Here is a 21,109-nt window from a genome sequence, read left to right as displayed (position 1 = left end):
GGAGAGTTTAACTCATTCACTTTCCCTGCGTAGAGACAGTAAGTGATCTAGAATTAAGTGCTCCATTACAGGCAAAGCAAAGTATAAGCTTTCCGATGCACTATCTCTTTGGATTTGCTTGATTTAGTGACAGGGTAACCTCCACCCAGTGAGCTTAATCAAACTCATCCAGAACAGTCTTAGGTTTTAATCAAATGCTGTTCTAACCCAGAGTTTGCTGTGGAGCCTTTAAATAGCTATGGATTAAAGGGACATCTTGACATTTAGAAATTGTATTTAGTTTTTCTTCACAAAGCAGTTCTTATGAGACGATTATGTGCTGGTGCCTGAATAAAACAAAAAATTGTATTTGTGAGCGTTCATCATTAAAAATAATGGGTACTGCTAACTGCGAGCTAAGCAGTTTCTTATGACTCTTGGTTTTAATTTGAAACACAACCATTAACAGGTGGTTTTGGGGAGCTGGCACGTTGTAGCCTTTAAGCAAACAATCTGATGAAGAAGAAATTATTAAACTTTAAATGTCAGGATGTCTCCTTAAAGCTTAAGTCTGGAGTATGAAACAGATGTGGACAAATAGGGTGACAAGACATCTTTGGAATACAAACACACAACCAAGATTTCAGCATTTGAAAAGAACAGATAATGGGACAGAGTTAAAGACTTTCTTGTGTTTTCTCATACCAGACTTTTATCCAGGTTAATGTAAGCATTGCATCCACTTCTTAAAAGATGAGTAAAAAAGACAGTATCTGATTCTAGGACTTTATTTGTCATTTTAAATGACAAGAACAGCATAAAAAGTACCTGTTTAATTTCCCAATAGGCCTACATTAAAATACTGTTCTCCAATTAGCTAACAACATTAGCTCTTACGAGCCATTATCTTGTCTATCCTCATCTTTGTTTTTTAAAGATGTCTGCACCTCAGTCGTGCTATCAGTTTGTTCTTATTCTCCTTCCTTCTCTTTCCTTTTCCTACATGCAGTAGTTAAGCCTCAGTGGGTTTCTCAGTATCTCCTCCTAAGCTCCTCTCTGGGGGTTTTTTGCTAATCAGCTGCTTCTTCTTTTTTCTGTGTGTGTATGTTTACATCTGTCTGCCTATTTGTCCACCTGTTTTTCCGTCTGTGGTCTGCGTTTATGTTAATTTTGTTTGTTTGGTTGTTTGTTTCGGTTGTGTGATTGTTTGTTCGTTTGTAGCTCGGACTCAAGTGACAGTCGTCTGCCAATCATCCGAAGAGGTGAGGGGTCAATGGAGGAGACGTATGATGAGAGCTACGGTGAAGACAGGGAGTACCACGAGGATGACCACTCGCTCTCCTCTGACATGTACGGCTGAAAAAGACACACAACCTAAACAATTTAGTTTTCACCTCTAAATTGTATTCGTGTCTTTTATTAACTCCTCTTTGTGTGTCTGTGTGTACTCAATAGGCTGGTGTATCATGATGATACATGTAAGCAGTTGACTCCCATGGAGGAAGGAGAGGATGCAGAAGACAGAAGAGGAGGAGGAGGATGGCAGTCTCCCAGGAGAGTCTTCCTCTGCCCCACTTCTCTGGGTGAGTAGACACACGTGCAGATAACAGTCTATCCTAAAAGTTGTTCAAAAGTATTGGCACAGCTAGTCTGTTAATGTGAATACAATGCCTCTTTATTCTATATTTTACAAATTTTTACATGCTGTATGTTTGCATATTTGTTATGTGTGTGTGTGTGTGTGTGTGTGTGTGTGTGTGTGTGTGTGTGTGTGTGTGTGTGTGTGTCAGGGCGGAGATCGTCCTTCCACCTGGAGTGTCTCAGGAGACAGTCAAGGCCAGATGTCTCCCAGAAGACGGCTGTACCGCTACACCTTGTACATCATCAGGTAGAAGATGCCCACAAAATAAACACAAACATACTCTTACACTTACTGTAGGTGCACATAAACAAGTTGTAAATACAGTATGTGAAGTTGAGCTCCCAGCCATGCTGTGTTCAGCAGACATAATCCTGCCTCCCTGCTCCTCTCTAACACACTCCCTTGCCTCTCTCCTCCTCCAGGCTCTGGCAGTCGCAGGGTTGAGTCCTCTGCTAAGAAGGAGTCACTCACCTACCCTCTTCAGCCGGCTATGCTCCACGCCTCCAGCCAGTCCCACAGGTATACTGTATTCAAAGGCCAAAAAGCTGTTTGTCAAGTACTATTTAATGAGGAAAAAAAGGGACACTGAATCCAGAATAGGGAATTTTGAAGTTCATATTATTTGTGTCATGTTGCAGCTTTGTTATTATACTTGTTGAGATAGGTTTGTTCTCCTAATTGATGCTTCTCCTGTCTTTGTTTTTCTAGCCCATGGCAGTGATGCCTCCTACCAGCGAGTGCCCTCTCTGAGGCTAGAGGGCTCCAACTCCCATGAAAAGCTCAATACCAGCTTGCCCTCTGTCAACTGTGGGCCATGGTAAGACTAAGTACCTTGAAAAGAACTGTTACAAGTCACAGTACAATTGTCCAAGTACCAGTTATGATGATACTGTAGGAACAATAAAAATAATAATAAACAAATGTATTGCTCCTAGGTACAGCGACAGTAATGGGAACAGCCGGGTGCCCAGTCCTAGCCCCAGCATGTCTGCGTCCAATCAAAGACCGCGGCCGGTGTCGCTCACAGTGCCCTCACTACTAGGAAAAGACTCCAGCTCACTGTCTCACGGCAGCGCAGGCAGTCTCGTGGAGGCGGTGAGTGTGTGTGTTGAGACCACTCCAGTGAGTCACAGGATAAACCTGAGGGGTTCACGATATGTTCTGCTACACAAATTTGAATTCTTATCTCCAACCTTTGCTTTTTTGGGAAATATTGGATAGTTTTACCTCTTTGGGCCTCAAAAATGTATTCAAATTAGACAATCTGAGAGGTCTAGAGATCAAAACATATAATTTATATACTTATGACATCTGTGATAAAAGGGTCGTAGATACTGCTTTATTTTTTATTTAAAACAAACAATTTAATGGCATCCCCTTTGGCTTTAGGAAGTGGCCATTGCCATTTTCCACTATTTTATAGACCAAACGATTAATCAAGAAAATAATCGTCAGATTACATCGATAATGAAAATAATCATTAGTTGCAGCCGTAACCATTCCATCTTTTTCCTACTACATTAAAGTTAACTTTTCTGTCCCACTCCCTCCATTCCATCCCCCAATTTCTCTCTATCTTCCTCCCTTCCTCTCCATCCATTCCTCTTTTTCCCATTTCCCTCTCAAGGTGCTAATATCAGAGGGTTTGGGTCATTTCGCCCAGGACCCGTCGTTCATTGAGGCGACTAAAGCTGAGTTGGCCGACGTCTGCGACATGACCATCGAGGAGATGGAGCACGCCGCCAACAACATTCTCAATGGCAACAGCGCCACAAACACCACATCTAGCACCTCCTCCACCTCCCAGCACAGCGGCAACAGCAACCTCCTCCCCTTCCACGCAGCAGCAGCAACAACAACGCAGAGGGACCGAGTGGTCAGCGAGGGCGGGGGAGAGGCCGGAGGAACCAGAGGCTCCGTCCACGAGCCGTCCTCGGTGGAGGAGCGGCAGGAGCTGCTAGCAGGGGGGAGGGGACGAGAAGAGGAGGAGGAAGAGGCGGAAGGGAGGGAGGAGGGGCACCACAGAAGCTCGGTTCTGATTGGAGGAGCGCGTCAGAGGAACAGCGGGCTGTTGGAGGACGAGGATATGGAGTGTGTGACGAGTTTGTAGGAGTCGGCTTGATGGGTTCGATCGGCCGACTGGCCCCTCTGACATCATCAGAGACTGACGTTTGTCAGTGCTGGGTAACAGCGCCACCGCTGGCTCTGTCTGTCCCCGCCCCTCACACACACACAGACACACAGACACACACACACACACTGTCTGCCTCTCTGCCAGACGTAACTGCTCTGGACATTGGCGGCCAGTGACGCAACCTTAAACACCTGGTTATGATTTGGTGGTTTATATGAGTTTGTATGTGTGAATGTTTGTAGTAAAGTATACCACACTATACTCTATACTATCTGAGTGTATGCTTGTGTGTGTGATCTATGATTTTCTCTCTTTGTACGTGTATGTGAGTGCGTGTGTTCTCCACACGTGTCTGAGTGTGTCTCTAAAGTGCCTCACAGTTTTATCATGTCCTCAAAGTGTGAAGAGCAGAAAAGTAGAGACAAGCAAAAAAAAGCCAGGGGAAAGTAGGGATGAAGGGAAGGTAGAAAGGAAACAACAGAAGCAGGAAGTCCTTTTATGGATTTCCTGCAGTCGACGTAGTGTGTTTATTGTTTTCATTTCCTCTGCCTACTTTGGTGTTGTGTTATCGTTGTTTGTCTGGCCGCCATGAAGCCAGGTAGGGGACAGCAGACCAGCTTGTTGGGGGGGTCAGTTAAGGATTAAAATCTGACCGCACCCACTTGAGGTCAAAGGTCAACTCCTCCTTCTTGGTTCACTGATGGTGAAGCGCTGTATTGAGTAAACAGGGGCGGGGAAAACCCTGTTTGAATCTCATTTCTCTTCCTCTTCCAAAGCTAAGGAACCTTGGAGCACAGCCCTGCCAGCCTGGGGGTGGGATTAAGGTGACATGCCACCCCCAGCCAAGGGGGGGAAGGATTTGAGGGATGGACCAACAGCCACAACAGGGCTGCTGTAGGGGGCCACGGGCAGAGAGAGACACTCTCTGGCCAACAGGAAGCTAGCCAGCTCTTTTATCTGCTGGTCAATAAGACGCCAGCGAGAGACAAACTCACCTCGTCCGTCACCATGGTCTGGCTTTGCCTCCTCCGCTGCTTTTCCTTGTTTGGCCACGCCCACTTCCTGCCTGAAACAGGAAATGGGAGGAGCATTTGGTGGCTAAGCAGAGACAGCGAGCCCCCTTTTCTGCCTCATACCTCGCCGTTCCTCACTCCTCCCTCTCTCCTTCCTCCCTCCTCTTTGGTTATTCCACCATCTGTCTCCCTCCATCGCTGGGTTTTTGCTTTTTCCGCCCTCAGGAGGTGAGTGTGTCGAACGGCGCAACAGAGATGGAGGGTGGAGGAGAGAACGGGAGTGACCAATTGAAAAAAAAACAGACTCTGGGCATGGATCTACAGAGGATCTGTCCGTCAATCAACCTCACTTCCGTCTCCAAGACCCTCCTCTTCCTCTCAGCATGGAATCCCATTGGATTTGCTGCCACACACTCTCTCTACAGACCACGCCCACTATGTATTTAACAGTTCAATATTGTGCAAAACTGGCTAGCCATGACTATTTTGTTTTATATTCATGATGTTATTGGTTTAATTTATCCTTGATTTGTTTGCACAATCGGGGTGCTGGTCTTATAAATGTATTTTTGCTCAGTTTATTTTAGGAGAATTTTAAGAGGTTTTAAGTATCGAAGCAGGGCGTAGTGTTTGCGTGCGAGTGCATAACTATATTTGTGCGTGCAAGTGTGTGTCTGTGTTTTAGTACAGGATGTATGTGTGTACGAATGTGTGAGATAGCGTGTATCTAAAAGGGGGGTCTTTCTCTCTATCAGTATGCACCTTTTACAGATTGTATCTATTTATTTATTTATTTTTCCCAGAAGAGAAAAAAATGTGTGTGAGAATGTGCGTTTGTATGTGTGTGTGTGCCTGTGTTCGAGTGGTTACTTATGTATTCTAAAAAGCTGATTTTAAGCCTAGACAGTAAATTAAGGTAGCATTACAAGTATGGTATTGTATGTGTGTGTGTGTGTGAGTGCGCAAGGGTGTGTGTGTGTATGTGTGTGATAATGGGCCTCCTTAACACAGGGTTACCATGGACAGGCATGCTTCCAAAGCTTTGCGATTTCTTTAGCACGGTTTTTACTTTTTAGCCAAGCTGCAGAGTCAGAAGCCATTCTATCTTTGAAAATTAGTCATCGCATAACTTTTCTTCGTTTTTCTGTTTAGAGGTAGTTTTGCGTAAGGTCTCCAGCGAGGTCAGAGTGACAGTTAAGTTTACAGTGGTGACGAGTTTCGGCATTGCAGCTTGGCCAGAAGGTAACAAGCTGTTTGGCAATTGCTGCTTTTATTCTTTATGGTGGATGGTCGCTCTGAATGGTAGAAGCACCAAATTCGTACTGCCACAGTGACGCCTCGTGAATGAACTGGGGGATGACGCCCCGATTGCTCAGCTGTAACACACCGTAATCACATGATTTCATCATTTAATCGTAGTTTAAACTCCAAATGAACTATTAGGGCTGGTGTACAGATGCTGCAAGACTTCTGAATCACATCTCTTTGTCTGAGGTCTGCTCATATCACAAAACATTATGATTTATTGTCATTGTTAGAAATAAAACAGTTCCCTGTCTGTAATATAATTTACCGGTAAAGTACTGAAAAAACTATACTACAGACAGGACATTTACTGGTAATTGATAAGATGTGATAATTGTTTGGTTAACGTGATAAATTATTGGCTATAGATCAGAAAACTGTCAGCTTGGAGGGATGTTGCGTCCTGGATGATACCCTGGTGTGATTTTTGTCTTTTCATTTTCTTGTAATGGATTTTAGGTAGCATGCTGAAAATTTTTTATTGACCTTTCTCTATTATGGCACAGTTATGGACCTCAGGCCTCCGACATTAAACAGGGCACAGGTCTCTCTTTGGTATTGTATCTTCTCCAAAAAAAACATTCCTAATGTCAGTATCACATCCTTTGTACCAATTGTCACATTTATTAAACGACTTTATAGTATTTAAAATTGAAATTATTCAATTCAGCTTTCTAAAATGTTATGTAACAAGTTATGCTAGCCACTGAAAAATTGGAAAAACATATGTTGTTACCACCACAATCCCAATGCAAATTCAACTAGACACTAGGAAAGTATTGAAAGTCTGTATCTTACCAGTCCAGTGCTAGAGAGAAAAGAGAAAAAGATTTTTCACTAAAGTCAATTTTATGTTAGGGTTACAGCATTAAAAGCAGTACTTTTAAACTATTTTATTAGCTCTAAAACAATCCATATATGTTGCAATAGCCTTGGACAATTCAGGAAACTGTTGTTTCAAAAGACAAATTCTATAAATTATCTCTAAGAAATCTCATTTTAGACATTGAATCTCCCCCCGACACATGTCAACTTATAGCCATTAGCTTTCACTTTAATTTACCATTAAGGACTAACTGCTGAGCCCTCATGTTAAGCAGAGCAGGTTTGTGGCAGGGAAGGGTATGCATGAACACACTGCCATACACTGCATCCTGTGCCAGTAACAGACTTCTGACATTATTATGCAAACTAAATGTGAATGTTGAACGTGTTTTTAGTGGCAGTGCTATTGTTGTTTTGTGGTTATGATCATACTGCAAACCCTGAAGAAGTCTGTGTTGTCGAAGGAATACCCTCCCTGACATTTAGTCTGTTGTTTTTTTTTTTTCTTATCCAGAATCCTGGCTTCATAAAATATCTTCAACATTTCTATCTTTCTTTCAGTCATTCTAAAAGCACCTCATTAAAATAGTTCTTTATTGAAATAACTTGGTACCATAAGCTAACTACTTTACGGCTAGTGGCTCAGTGTCAGTATAAGCTGCTGTTTTTAGTCAAACTTTAAGTCTAAAAGTTAGGAAGGCATATTTAGGTATGGTCAAGCATGTTCATGTGTGCGCAGGGAAGCATCTGGGTTCAGTGTTTTAACCTTCAAGTTAGCACAATCTCACTTTGTGCAGTTTGTTTCCACACTCTGTTGGGTCAGCCCTGGTAAAGTTCATTTAACCCTGAATTTGAAAGACATAATGAGTTTCCTCCTGGTTATTTATGCTGATTTACAGATTACTACTAGGTCTAAATTCTCAATAATAAATGTAACCAGCAGGCACCTGAATTGTAAAGTAGTAGTTTTTGCATCCAAGCTGCTACAGAGGAGCCAGTGAATGTGTCTGCTTTATACCAACCATTTTATCAGCCAGTATAGCAACAGCTATGAATGTCACTCTTTCAAGGTAGTTTTGATAAGAAACCATGTAATGAATGACAATAGTTACTTGAATGAATCAATGAATTATCCAACACAGAACTCTCAGACTTGACCAAGTTAAAATTAGGATGGGAAGATTTCCACAAGGCTGTTTTCTATCATGTATGATCATAGCCTTAAGATGAATAATCAATAGTCACAAAAACATTCATAAATGTTAAGTATCATCTCCATCTTTGAGGATAAAAGAACATAGATAATGCATTCAGTTCAAATCCTTTACTTTTGTGTTCCTAATAAATGTTCATTTACATATTATAGACACGCATACTCATATAGAGTAACCCTGCATATCAGAAGTGCCAAACCAGGCTTTGTTGTGTCTGTTTAAAGGCTCTTTGGTTTCAAATGCAGGTGAGAGAGATTCAGAGGCCTGTGGTGCCCCCGTGTGGAGCAGCATTGCCGTTTTTATGTTATATATAGGTTAGCATGAACTATGAGGTGTTGCGTATATGGTATGAGTGGGTGTAATCCTGCATCCCACAAGATATGCAAAAACAATGCAATAACTATGACTGTATACAAGGTTCCCGAAGTAAATATACTTGTGAAAGTTTAAAAAAAAATCTATATCATGACAATGTATTTTTTTCTGTTACATTTTTAAGTAAACTCAGTGGTTTCCATGCCAGAGAAACCTAATATACTTGAAATCAGGTACATTGCAGTGCAGTATAGTAACAATGTATTTATTTATCTTTCTCGTGCCAGGGTGTTGGATCTTCATCTGCGGTCAAAAATGTGTATCGGGACAGCGACATGAAATTGGTGTTTTTGCTCGTGGTTTAACATCCAGCCAATGGAGACCCAGAATTAAAACCTGATTATTTATTTTGATGATTCAGCAGCAACAACAACTAACTTCACCTCCCTGACTCAATATGTTTTTGACTGTATCCCTTTCTCTCGTTTATTTCCAGGTAGTTTTTAAATGGATTGAGCTACGTGGGTGTAACATCAGTATTGCATGAGGTTCACATGTTGACATTGAGCGTGCCGGGTTTTGCAGTTGATTTGTTTTTATCAGGTTAAGTATCATATCACATTATGATAGAGTAGCTATTTCTATTTAGTGTACATATGATTAAAGTCAGTATTTCTTGGACACCAGTGGAGGGGTATTTGGAAGGTGATTTTGCATATGTTGTGTCTTAGTTCATTTTCTGATTCTTAACCCTGAGAAGGACAAAGCTCATGTTTATATGATTGTTGAAAGTTGAGAGAAAAAGCAAACTACAGTATTTTTACTCAGTTTAGACAGGCGCCATTTTTTCTTTGCCTATGTGTTGCCATAGTCTCTGTCTTCAACTTCTATCTTTTCCTTGTCTGACATGTGGAAGATGGACCAGTGGGGATAATTTGTATGAAATGGGCCAAATTACCCATCATTAGTATTTTTTTAAATTGGGGGACTCACAAGATTAAAAGAAGAATGGTAGAAAATTGCTTAATACTACGTTTCCCATAATTCAACAAAAACATCTCTTCAATAGATCCTCCCGGCCCATATCTGTTAAACTCACTGCCCTCAATTTTTAATGCAGGCTTTCTGTTAAAAAATTGTAGTCTCCACACCCAATATGAGATTACCCTGATGACATCATTATGACATCATCAGAGTTATTTTATCAGATTTGAACAAGCTCCTCCTGAGTCACAGGAGACATTATACAACTGTTTTCACAGGCTTGGATGTACACCTCATGGTGTATTAACTGACCTTGTGTATGTGTAAAATCTGTGGAGTGGCCCTTTAAAACTAATTACAGGTGGTGATGAGACAGTTCCAGAAAGTTGTTACAATACAACAAATAAAATATTCTCTTTCATGTCATCTTAAAGTCACAGTTTAATTGACATTGGACAGCGCATGTCTTGCATAATTTCCTGTTAGTATAAAATGGTTAAGTATGCTGATTTCTTTAATAGCAAATGTAAAACATATACTATTAAGATTGGTATACAGTTATACTGGTACTAGTAGTGTGTAGTATGGAATTGGAACACAGCATGAGTGTATGTTTGTCTGTCCTGCCAGGAGTAGTCATTTTAAACAGCTGACATTTTGACTAATTACCTGGAAAAGCACAGGTGTAACTAATAACCTTAAAAATTGATTATTTCCATTTTGGTGTGCCAGTAAACCAGCAGGCACCAAACCACAGCTGTGGAGCTGGAATCACTAAATGGAATGTAGCCATTATTAATGACATTAGTTACACCTGTGTTTTGCAAGTCACGTTGTCCACCATGAGAGAAGTCTATGTTTATGTACCTGTGGTCTCTGCCTCACCGTAGATAGTTATTAGCCAATTTATCAGGCTGCTAATCAGGCTGATAAGCTGCAGCTGCTGCCTCTCTGGATCTCCACCTAAAGCTAGTTAAACTAAAACCACACCCCTCTGCCGTTCAAATTCAAATCATTTCCTCAAGTGAAAGCAAGATAGAGAGAGAATAGACGGATGACAATCTAGTTGACAGTTGATGACAATGGGAAGCAGTGGGTGTTTGGTCTGAGTAAGAACGTTGGATGGTGAGTATTTTTTGGGATTGTATAAGATTTTATTTCATCATGTTTGAATTTCTGGATGAAGTTCTGACATGGTGAATTATATATCCAAGTAATGCTTTATGTGTTTCTCTCTCTAGGGTTAAAAAGTACTGGTCCTATGTGAATGATAATATCTTTTGTCTCACCACTAGCCAATGATTGTATATTTTTTATACCCTATACCATTAAATAGCAAGATATATATATATAACATATTTAATCACTGTAATGTTGAGTAAGGAACAGACAGGGCACCTATTGGGGAATGTAGTTATCGAAATATTGGTTATGAAGATGTGTTATATAGGCCTACTGACTGAGGGTGAGTATGAATTTCTTGAACAAAGTCCCACTTTAACTGTATTTTTGACCAAAAGGAACCAGCAGGGAATAATGTAGTTATATTAACTGAAGAAGAAACATTGTGTGTTTGAGCTGATGGCATATACACGATGGGCTTTTAGGTCGTTTCACAACGGGCTTGGATGATTCCCAGACTATGGCTTTTCAGTCCATACAAATATCACTTAATTTAAATATCATTAGCTGCAGAACACAAATAAGACCACTGAAAATCTATCCATTACCAGTACTTTGACTCCAGAAGTAGGAGGTTCTTTGTTCAGCTTTTAAAGACACTAGTGTATAGAAGTGAATATTGTTAACTAGCCTCAATTTCGTGGAGTGCGCTGAAAGACATTAACCTACCAGTAACCTGTCAGTGCAAGTCAAAATCTGGACATTTTCCTACTGTAGCACCGAGACACCTGTCTCTCTTTCACTAGTCCAACATAAGCAACACACATATACACTGTACACTTTTTCAAATGCATAATTTAAGCTATTAAAGACATCTAACCAAAAAAATCCACCCATCGAGGACTAGGTCTCTCTATGAGCGATGAAAATCATGTAGCTTCTATTTTTTTCTTCCAAGAAAGGAATTAGAGGACTTGAACTACATCTGCGTAGAGAAGTTCTCATTGAATGCAGACAGGGAAGTAAAAGAGTTCAGCATCTGACCAACTAAATTATTCTGTGTGGTTATGCAGCAATGAAAAAAGATGTGTTGGATTATGCATAAATGTTGTCAGAATTTTGTTGTGGCAGATTTGATCTAAAAATGCTGAATTTATATTCTGCATCTCGACTGTGGCAGCGATGAAAACTGTTGTTTGTGTGGAAGAGCTGCTGCTTAATACATCGGTATTAAGAAAAGATGTCATCCAACATGCTTTAACAAAAATAGTATTTTACGCACAGATACTATTTAAATGTACTAGACTTGTGTGTTTATCCTAAACTAGACACAGATATGTGTTACTTATCAATTTATCAGAGAGAGTGAGGCTGGAAAGCAGGACTTGTGTTAGTTTTCCTGTCTTGGTCACTCATATTTCCTCATGTGGATCTACCATCGTTGCAACAGATGTACGTTATATTTTCTTGTAAACAGAAGTGTTTGTCGATCATTGTTTGATCCTGACAGAAATATTTTAAGAGCACTATTTTCAATATAGATTTTTATTTTCCTTTTTTCTAGGTAAAAATCAGCATAGCCTGTCGTAGGAATCTAATTCAATCTAATTAAAATGAACGCTTTGGGAAATGGAACAGAAAGTGAAAGAGAGAATATATATATACACACACACACACACAAGTTTATATTGCAAGTGTCTTCTATTTTAGATATTATTATTATTATTATTATTATTATTATATATATATATATATAAAAACTATATTTAAATTCTAAGATATTAAAAGATAGTTTGGAGCTGGACTTTGCAGAGGATCAAAAAGAATTTTGTTCTTTGAGGGGAAATGCCCAGATCAGGTTCGGAGGGGCCATACTGTTAAACTCTACCTGTGCTGTACTTTTCTGTATCGGACCCAGAGGACAAATGTTTTAATGGGTTTACCATCAGCTGAATGTTTCCGTGAGGTTTACAAATCATTATCGATAAGTTTCCTTCATGTGAAAATTTGCCTTTGTCTGTTTGTTGCCAGTGTAAAAGCAGAATTTTAGGGAGAAGCGTGGGATTACAATGATCTAATTACAAGATTAACGCGACAGTGGTACATTTCATGAAATAAAAGTGACACATTATATAGATACTTCTAGAATTTAGACACCTGATGGATTCATTTTGATTAATTATCAAGAAATTAGGCATCAGGCTGGGAGATTATTTTTTTGTGAAAAATCACATTCAAGGAACACATTCACTTTACAGCCTGCAAAATTTAAATAATTAGAGGTAATTGTATGGATTTTGGAGATAAACTTATTCCAGTGTCACAAAGTTTTAAAACCATGATCAGTAATATTGCATATTGTGCTGCACTGGCTCATTGTACCACTCAAACACTCATGCAAAGGCATGCAAAGTCTTCACCCATCAGTCTTGGGGAAAATTTGATTTGTTCACTCGAGATGGTGGTGAGGAACAAAAATCCTGGGACTGGTGAGCCCTAAAGTGAACCAAATAGATGATATTTGATGATATAGATTTAGAAATAACATGTTGGATAGTTGGATATAACTCACCCATTGTGTAGCAGCACCTACAGCAGCACCCCTATTTAGGACGACTGTTAGTATTGTAAGGACCTCGAAAGCCTCATTGTTTATCACTCATTCCTTCTCTTACTGTTATTTGTACACTTAATAATAAATCATAAAGGGGATCCCTGTTTGCACATATTAGAATATCACAAGTCTTGACATAGAGATTGCTCTTTGTGTTTCACTTTTTTGGAGAAGAACGCTGCACCCACAACCTGTTGATTGAGGAGTTTTCTGTACCAGCTAGTGTTTCTTACAGTGTACTTTCTTCAGGATATTACTTCAGCTAACGACTCTCAGCTCTGGAGGCGTGGCAGCAGCTTTGCAATGCAGACTTTCTGTCAGTGGTTCTGGTGTTAAAACCGCTCGTCCTCGGTAGAACCATGAATGTCTCTGCCTCCCTGCATCTGCTAGTTCTCTCTGACTTTAGTGATGAAGAGCTAATTAACGTTGCACCATGAATGATAGATTTCATCCATTGAATGTAGGACACAGTGATGCTCATACTGGTGTACTTACATATACAAGTATTTGAAAGTTAGATTTCAGCTACTGGTTTATGGATATTTTCCTTTTGTTTCTTTCTCTTACTTTTTTTTTAATGGAAGAAAATGTTGGAAATTTTAGCCAGCTATCTCAGTTTTGAACACCACAGACATAAAAGATCTGATTTGACCTCAAACCTTGATTCCGCATGGTTTCGTCTTGCTAAGAAAGCCACATTTGATCAGAGTTAGGAACAAACAGGTCTTGTATGCCTGTGTGTGTGCAAGTGCAGCTATAATGAAGGACTTGGCCCATCGCAGAGCATCGGCAGTGTCATGTACATTATCAGTGTTTCCTTCCATGAGTTATTTCTTGCTGGTGTGGAAACGCCTCTTTAACAGCATTAACAGCAAGGGCGTTAACTAAATTTTTTTTTTTTTATCCAGGTGGGGTGATCCCGGCCTTTTGCCAGCCTGGCAAGTCAATGGCAGGGGATCCACAGCTCCATATACAATAGTGTTTAACGAAAAGCTTTTCTGTTCCTTGTTTACTGGGTAAATGCCAGGGCTGTGTAGCTCTGTTCTCCACTGGTCAGTAGTGTCTAATGATCTTGTTTGTAGTCTTAGTTCACTACTCATGCAAAGTGCTAAAGGGCCTTTGACAGGATTGAGCTGTTTGTTTGTTTTTTGTTTTTTTTTCTGCCGGAGAGAAGTCTGTTATTAATCCTCAAGTTTTTATTTTGTATGGAGAGACGTGTTCGCACAGAGACCAATTTGTTGTAATATTAGTAGTGACGCTACTGTTAAATGTAGTATTTAATAACAGCACTATTTATGGTCAAAAAATGAATTAGTGTGTTATTGTACTTGCGGTAGCTTTGGAGGCAGGTGGCCATTTTGTAACTGGGTTCTTTAACATAAGCCACTCCCCCTCAACTGCGAGGGATTTCATTGGTTCTGAGGTTGCTAAGTGACACTGGCCCAAAATCATTTGGTTTCCTCAGTTACCATTTGTCTCCTTGGTGACGACTGCATGGTCTCACAGTTGACACACCCTTTTTTTCTTCTTCTTCTGCTTCTTTCTTTTTTCTAAAGGAGAGTTCTTGATTATTATTTTTTTTGTTCATTCATTTCATTTTAGATTTTAGAAAGGGAAAGAATACAAATCAAATAAATCAGAATATTAATTCAATCACTTTTTCTACTCCTATTTTCAATAAAAAGTGAAACGAAAAACCAAACAAAAAGTTGATTTGTAAATAAGTAATGTACAGTTTGTATCTGTAACTTGTCAGTCTGTCATTGGTGACAGAGTCTGTCTTGCTTATAACGCACGCTACCAGTAAATAAAAAAAAAAAAGGAAAAAGTATATTTAGACTGTATGGTCCCTTGAAAGCAAGTTTTAAATTAATATCTGATGTATATTCCTGTAACATTGCATTTTTATCTGAGGAATGATGTTATTAAAAAATTGCAAATAAATTGCATTTCCTACAGCCATGTTTTTCACTTCCCTTTTGCGTTTGCATTTTAGGTCTTTTTCCTCAACTAACCTGCCATTAAAGTTTAAGTTAATAACTGTATCTACGCTGGACTATCCAAGAAGTGTTACCTATCTTTTAACATAGATCAATATCAGTCATTTGATCTATACAGAAAGGTGTGCTTCACTGCCCTTTACAAGAGAAAATCCACCCTGAAACATTATAATCATACTGTATATGTTTCTGTAACTCTTTCCTCTAAGCTTCCCCATAAAACCTCCTCAGACTCAAAGGCAGTACCCACTGTGACATTTAATGGTGAATAACTTTAAGCCTTGTATTCAGATATACCTCATTTGGAGATAAAATCTCAAACATTAATTCTAGGAATCCAAAGGCTCACTAATTGATAGTCAAAAGGTGTCAGATTTACGGCCATATAAATAACATGGATTACTACATATGAAACTCCATTAAGATTGGTCATCAACCACAGTGAGCCATTAGTGAAATTTATATTTGTCAAAGTAACTTTATGTTTTGAATAAGTTAGGTGCACTGACACCTAAAATTGTTGTTTGACAGAAATTGTTTAAATGCAATAAGCTGCCACATTTACACCATCCTTCGAACAATATCCCAGTTTGCTTTATTACTAGTGGACTGATCTCCCAACATACTGTATAGGCCAATCCTGAACGGATTTCCCTCTAGCAGCTCTCAAAAAAACAATCTCTAAAACAAAAAGTACCCTTATAGTACTGTAGGCTTCTGCTCTTTGACCGTAGCACCTGTTTGCTGTACCACAGAATCAAGCCTAAAAACCATCAGCGTGTACAGGCGTCAAAGTGTTTATTTGAGCCTGCCTATTTCGAGCCTCCTGCGGACAAGGTAAGAAAAGTCTTCCTGTGCTGTGTTCAGCTCAAAGGCTCACAGGTACTGTATGTTATAAACTCGCACACAAAACTGTTTTCGGCTTTCTCAAATAAGGATTGATGAGTTCAAATAGTTTTAATAGCTATATTTTTTTCATTCTTTAGCCAGTGAAGAAAGACTGAATGTTCCAAATACTCAACTGTGATCCACATAGGGATTAAAGGCTGAAAGATTTATCTTACATCACTTGTCTTGTTCACCATCACAGCTTTTCTAATGTTATTCTGTGTGAGGGTATTTACACAGTAATTTTGCTCACGGTTGAATATGACTTGTGATTCTCGGGCAAAGTTGGGTGCAGAATTTGGAGAAAAGGCAACAAGGTGACCCAAAATAGGAGCCTAAAATAAAACAATGACATCAGTATTGGTGACTGTAAACAGCTGCTAACGTTTAGGCTAGTTTGGTAACTGTATATAAGGAAGCAGATTAGTGTTGCTAGTGATTACAAAATAAATAATGTTTTATGAACATGACAGTTAATTTTTCTTGGTACAAATGAAGTTAGTTTTGGTTTTACACAGGTTTTCAAAGAACTTGACATGGTGAAACAACTACACTGAAAGCTACACATTACGTGTCAGGTTTATGAGTTGTCAAGTGTCTTTTCAGATTCCCCTGCTGGGAGAATTCTCTCTCGCAGTTTGGACACTTAAATGGTTTCACCCCGTTGTGGCTGAGCGTGTGTCTCTTCAAGCAGTTCAGTGTGAGGAAACGCTTCGGGCACTCTGAGCACAGGTACGGACGCTCCCCCGTGTGAGAGCGCGTGTGGACGTTTAGGTGACTCTTGCTGGAGAAGCCCTTCCCGCAGTGGGTGCAGGTGTACGGCATCTCGCCCGTGTGAGACCGAGTGTGCAGCAGCAGCTCCCCAGAGGACAAAAACGACTTCCCGCACGTGGTGCACAAGAAATTCTTCTCCCCTCTGTGCATCTGCATGTGTCTTGTGATGCCCGCTTTGCTGAAGCCTTTCCCGCAGATCGTACACAAGTTGGTGGGGCCTTCATGCAGGCGTTCGTGCTGCTTGAGCGAATAGTTGCACAGGAATCCCTTGTTGCACTGGCTGCAGATGAATATCCGTCCTCTCTTGTGGAGTCTCTGGTGCTGATAATAACCTGACGGGCTGGTGAATCCCTTCTCGCATTGGCTGCAGTGGTACGGGAAGCTGTGAAGCTTCATGTGAGTCTTCAGTTGATTTGGATGTTCAAAAACCTTTTCACACTTCGGGCATTTGGTTTCTTCCTCTGTGAAGTTTTTGTTCACAGGTCGTGTGCTCAGAAACCTCTTGTCTTCCCCCGTGGGCTCTTTCTGTCTACGACGTTCCTTGTTTTCCAAGTTGTCCTTCTTCTGCTTATGTTCCCGCTTTTTTTCAATACCATCTTTTTGTTTGCGTTTCCTCTTTTTCTCTGAGTTGCCCTCTACTTTCTTCTTTTCAGCTTTCAAGTCTTTACTTTTCTGCTGAGTCTTTGCTCTACCTTTTTTCACAGATAGCTTTTTCTGAATGGGAGCTGTTATGTGGTGCTCACTTTGGATGTGCTCTTGGACCTTTCTCTTTGTGCGGTGAGCGAACGAACACTGAGGGCAGATGAATAAACGGGACAGACGACCTGGAAACAGCATGAAAAACAGGAAGTTAGGAAAATAAGTGACTGGACCAATTCTGGTCTGCTACTGAAGCTGATTTTGTCTGACCTGATTCCCTTTTTGGCAACCAGTCATCTGCAGTGACGTCTGAGCTTTGACTCGAATCATTTTCTAAATCTTCCAATGCCAGGGTCTCTTCCTCATTGTCATAATCATCGTCCTCACTGTAAGGCTCACTGAACCTATCCACTCCGGTTTGAGCAGGGAGGGCCAGAGTGGACAAAAGGATATCTTCGTCACTGCTGTAAGGAGCTGTATGAGGGGAAGGCATATAACATTTTACGAAAATAAAACAAGACAAAATGTAAGAAAGTGAGCAAGACAGCAGGAATTAAATAAACAAGAAAAAGCTGGAAACTACATACAAAACTCTGTTCCTCTTGTCTTCTGTTAAACTTACCAGAGCTGAGAGTCCCCAACTGTCTGTGATGAAGCAGCAGAGTTTTCAGGGCAAAGGGTTCAGACAGGTGCTGTCCAAATTCTTCTGCTACAGATGCTGTTTCAGTGAGCCATGCTGCTGTCTGAGACACAGAGAGAAGATCACAGAGATGCAAGCTAACAAATGAAACAATAGTCATGTGCTTACAGACGTCAAAGCAAAAGTACAAAACGGAGAAAATCCAGTGATATTGTATGATTATGGCTCAAAAAATCTCTTTGTTTTAGATAAGAAATAACATTGACCAATAAATGATTGCATTCTGATTTCCCACATTTTACACAAGAATGAAAAACAAGAATCAATGTGGCTGCAGAATTCATCATTTAAAATATGAAATTATTGTTTAATAATGATAGAATTTGGCCTTAATGAAACATTTAATTTAATTTAAAATGCCTGTTATCATCAAAAAAGTTAATGTGTTTATTAGCATTAAAGAGAAAAGGACAAAGTGAAACCTATTGATGATTCAGGATTAATAATGTAACTGAGAGGTGTTTTGTTAAATGTAACAATTTTATTATGTGTATATCTCTGTACATATAACAGTATAAGTGTCTAAGCTTTTATTCTTTGCTTTGGAAATGTATGACCTGATGTTAAGAGTACCTGGTGCAGGTCTGGTATGGGCAGCAGCTGCTCCAGCCTGGACAGGAAGTCAGACACCAGCTGCTGCAGTCTTTGGTCATAGTTAGAGCCGTAGTTTGCAGGAAAAACCTCCTACAGAAACAGCCAGAGCTTTGGATTTAAATTATCAACACATCACTGCTGTAAATGGTTGGTGAATCTTTAGATTTTATAAGCCTCTGAATAGCTGATACAGTTCCTTAAAAAGCTGATCAACTCTGAATCTTTCTCATTTGTCTTTTGTCATAATAAGAGGTCAATATCCCTTCCCTTGATCTTTAAGAGACATGTATTTCTCACTGATAGACTCACTTGGAAGAAGAACTCCTTTTCAGAAGGAACATTCAAAAGATTCTGAACCAGGCTGGCAAAGTTGGTGTAAGAGGTCTTCAGTATATCACCACTAGCCTGTCATGAGGAAGACAACAATAAAGTTACATCAGTTACAACAATAATGGTATTACAGATAATGAATTTTGGGAACTCCCTGGATTTCTAGATGTACGTGTGTTGTCTATGTTTTGCTTATGGAGCAGCTCTGAATTTTCTTTAAAAACCACCATCTGATCAGTGGAGCTCAGTTCAGCGCTGCAGGCGTGGATTTTATCCAGGTGGCTCTGGATGGTCTGCAGGTTGGCGACGCCATCACCACGACACAGCTCCAAAACCAGCTGCAACAGGGAAACAGGTCACTCAAAAAAGCATGACATGGCAGGGAAAAGATTGATTTCCATTATGAGAAAGGGCAACAGTCAGTTGAAATGTACATGTAACTGACAACAAGACATACCTTACATCTAAGACAACTACAAAAACAAAGTAATAAATAAATGAGTAAAATGCGGAATCATTGTCCTCGTGTCGACGATCTTCCCCAGCAGATGGAGTTGACATGGAAATGTAGATGTTCAAAATTCAATTTTTTGGCATTTCAAGGACTTCTTGTTCATGCTGGCAAGTTGAGATTGAAAGTTCACTCTTGGCAGATCATTATCATGTAATATGATCAAAACCTGAAGAACAGCTGCTGAGTGGACTTAAATAAAATATCTCGTCTGAGCAATGTTTGCATTGTAAATTGCGCCAAAAAATCGGTACAGATGTAACACTACAACTTTATTTAACCACAAAGGACAACTTCAAGTCTACATATATTACCCATTATGCACATGCTAGATGATAAGGTAGGAAACAAGTCTAATGTGTCCCTTGTGGAGCCACTGAGGTAAGGCCAATGACTGTACCATCTTAGCATCACTGACAATGAGAAGGATCACAGTTCACAGTAATTCCTCACCCTTGCTCTCAGGCCCAGGATGAGCTGAGCTCTCTGACTGGGACTCAGAAGCTCTGGGACGATCCCTGTCGCCAAACTGATGAAGTCCACCAGCTTGTCATACTGCATCACACTGTGCTGCTGTACTACTTGCCATATGAAAGCAGACATAAGTCTCACTGGAGGGACAAGGAGATGTAAGGAGGCCGGAGGAAGAGGGGAACCTGCAAAGGACATTTGAGACAAGCGTACCGGAATGAATAAATAAAGCAAATGGTATCTACAGAGGCTCAAATAACCATTTACAAGCGATATGGCCACCACTCTTTATTCAGAGGATTAGCCAACGTTAGCTTAATAACTATTAGTAACGTAACGGTATTATTTGGTAAGACTGGCAGATACCTAGATAAATAATCACACAAACCTTTGCTTTTCCACGCCATTCCTTACTTTAAAAACGTCTCAACAATGAACAAAATAGCTACCACTCTTACATTCATCTTACAGAGCAGGGAAAAGTAGGCTACTCGTAACTTCCGGGTAAAACGGATGTTGTGAAAACTGCCGTGCCGTGTGCGTTTTCCTTCAAAATAAAAGCCGGACATGGGGAAATGGAAATGGGGAAACTTTTTGCCAGTAGATGGCGCACATTTGTCACTCTTTTGTGGTATCCTGGACCTTTTTATCCTTTAGTGTATTCATTTTGCACAGATACACAATAAATCTAATGCACTCCTATACAGCAGTCCTGCAATGAATTCATATCTTTGTGAAGCTTTGGGGGATTTTTAAAAACAACTTTAATGTAATTAAAAACCCACTTAATGAAAGAACAGCTCAATAATTGGTGTCAGGCAAATGGTGAAAAATCTGCGCCACTTTTTAAAACTGTTGATGCCACATGCAACTGACTGACAATCAGCCTGTTAGAGTAGTGTTAGATTAGACAGTGACAAATTCCTCCTTACATGTAAATGCACAATTTATGAAACTGAGTAAAATCAGGAAGACCATATGGACATCTGCTTTGTGAATTATCAGTCAGAGGTGTTGTAGGACTATTCATCGTCAGGAGCCACAGGTTTTGCATG

At 40.0% G+C, this 21,109-nt stretch overlaps 2 protein-coding genes across 17 annotated transcripts in view; one reads left to right on the top strand and one right to left on the bottom strand.

Annotated features, from left to right (window-relative positions):
• Nucleotides 1–15,105, top strand: part of cacna1c (calcium channel, voltage-dependent, L type, alpha 1C subunit) — a 221,784-nt gene extending 206,679 nt beyond the window's left edge. For all 16 annotated transcript variants that reach the window (XM_044186937.1, XM_044186936.1, XM_044186938.1 and 13 more), the window contains 7 exons: nucleotides 1,201–1,329; nucleotides 1,435–1,562; nucleotides 1,770–1,867; nucleotides 2,044–2,140; nucleotides 2,330–2,438; nucleotides 2,557–2,716; nucleotides 3,249–15,105. In XM_044186937.1, the coding sequence (XP_044042872.1) occupies nucleotides 1,201–1,329; nucleotides 1,435–1,562; nucleotides 1,770–1,867; nucleotides 2,044–2,140; nucleotides 2,330–2,438; nucleotides 2,557–2,716; nucleotides 3,249–3,731 (1,204 nt within the window). In that variant the 3' untranslated portion in view covers nucleotides 3,732–15,105. The remainder of the gene's footprint in view (nucleotides 1–1,200; nucleotides 1,330–1,434; nucleotides 1,563–1,769; nucleotides 1,868–2,043; nucleotides 2,141–2,329; nucleotides 2,439–2,556; nucleotides 2,717–3,248) is intronic.
• A 1,363-nt stretch (nucleotides 15,106–16,468) lies between these two features.
• On the bottom strand, nucleotides 16,469–20,598 carry LOC122871616 (zinc finger protein 649-like). Its single transcript, XM_044186948.1, has 8 exons — nucleotides 20,443–20,598; nucleotides 20,037–20,239; nucleotides 19,300–19,410; nucleotides 19,052–19,147; nucleotides 18,722–18,832; nucleotides 18,071–18,191; nucleotides 17,719–17,922; nucleotides 16,469–17,633 (listed from the first exon to the last, which is right to left on the bottom strand). The coding sequence occupies exons 1-8, from the start codon at nucleotides 20,459–20,461 to the stop codon at nucleotides 16,603–16,605; spliced, it is 1,896 nt and encodes a 631-aa protein (XP_044042883.1). The 5' UTR covers nucleotides 20,462–20,598; the 3' UTR covers nucleotides 16,469–16,602.
• Nucleotides 20,599–21,109: the final 511 nt, after the last annotated feature.

Source organism: Siniperca chuatsi, linkage group LG23 (assembly GCF_020085105.1).
Source record: "Siniperca chuatsi isolate FFG_IHB_CAS linkage group LG23, ASM2008510v1, whole genome shotgun sequence".
Classification (NCBI taxonomy): domain Eukaryota; kingdom Metazoa; phylum Chordata; class Actinopteri; order Centrarchiformes; family Sinipercidae; genus Siniperca; species Siniperca chuatsi.
The sequence above is the reverse complement of the archived record's forward strand: the minus strand, read 5'-3'. Positions and strand labels throughout refer to the sequence as shown.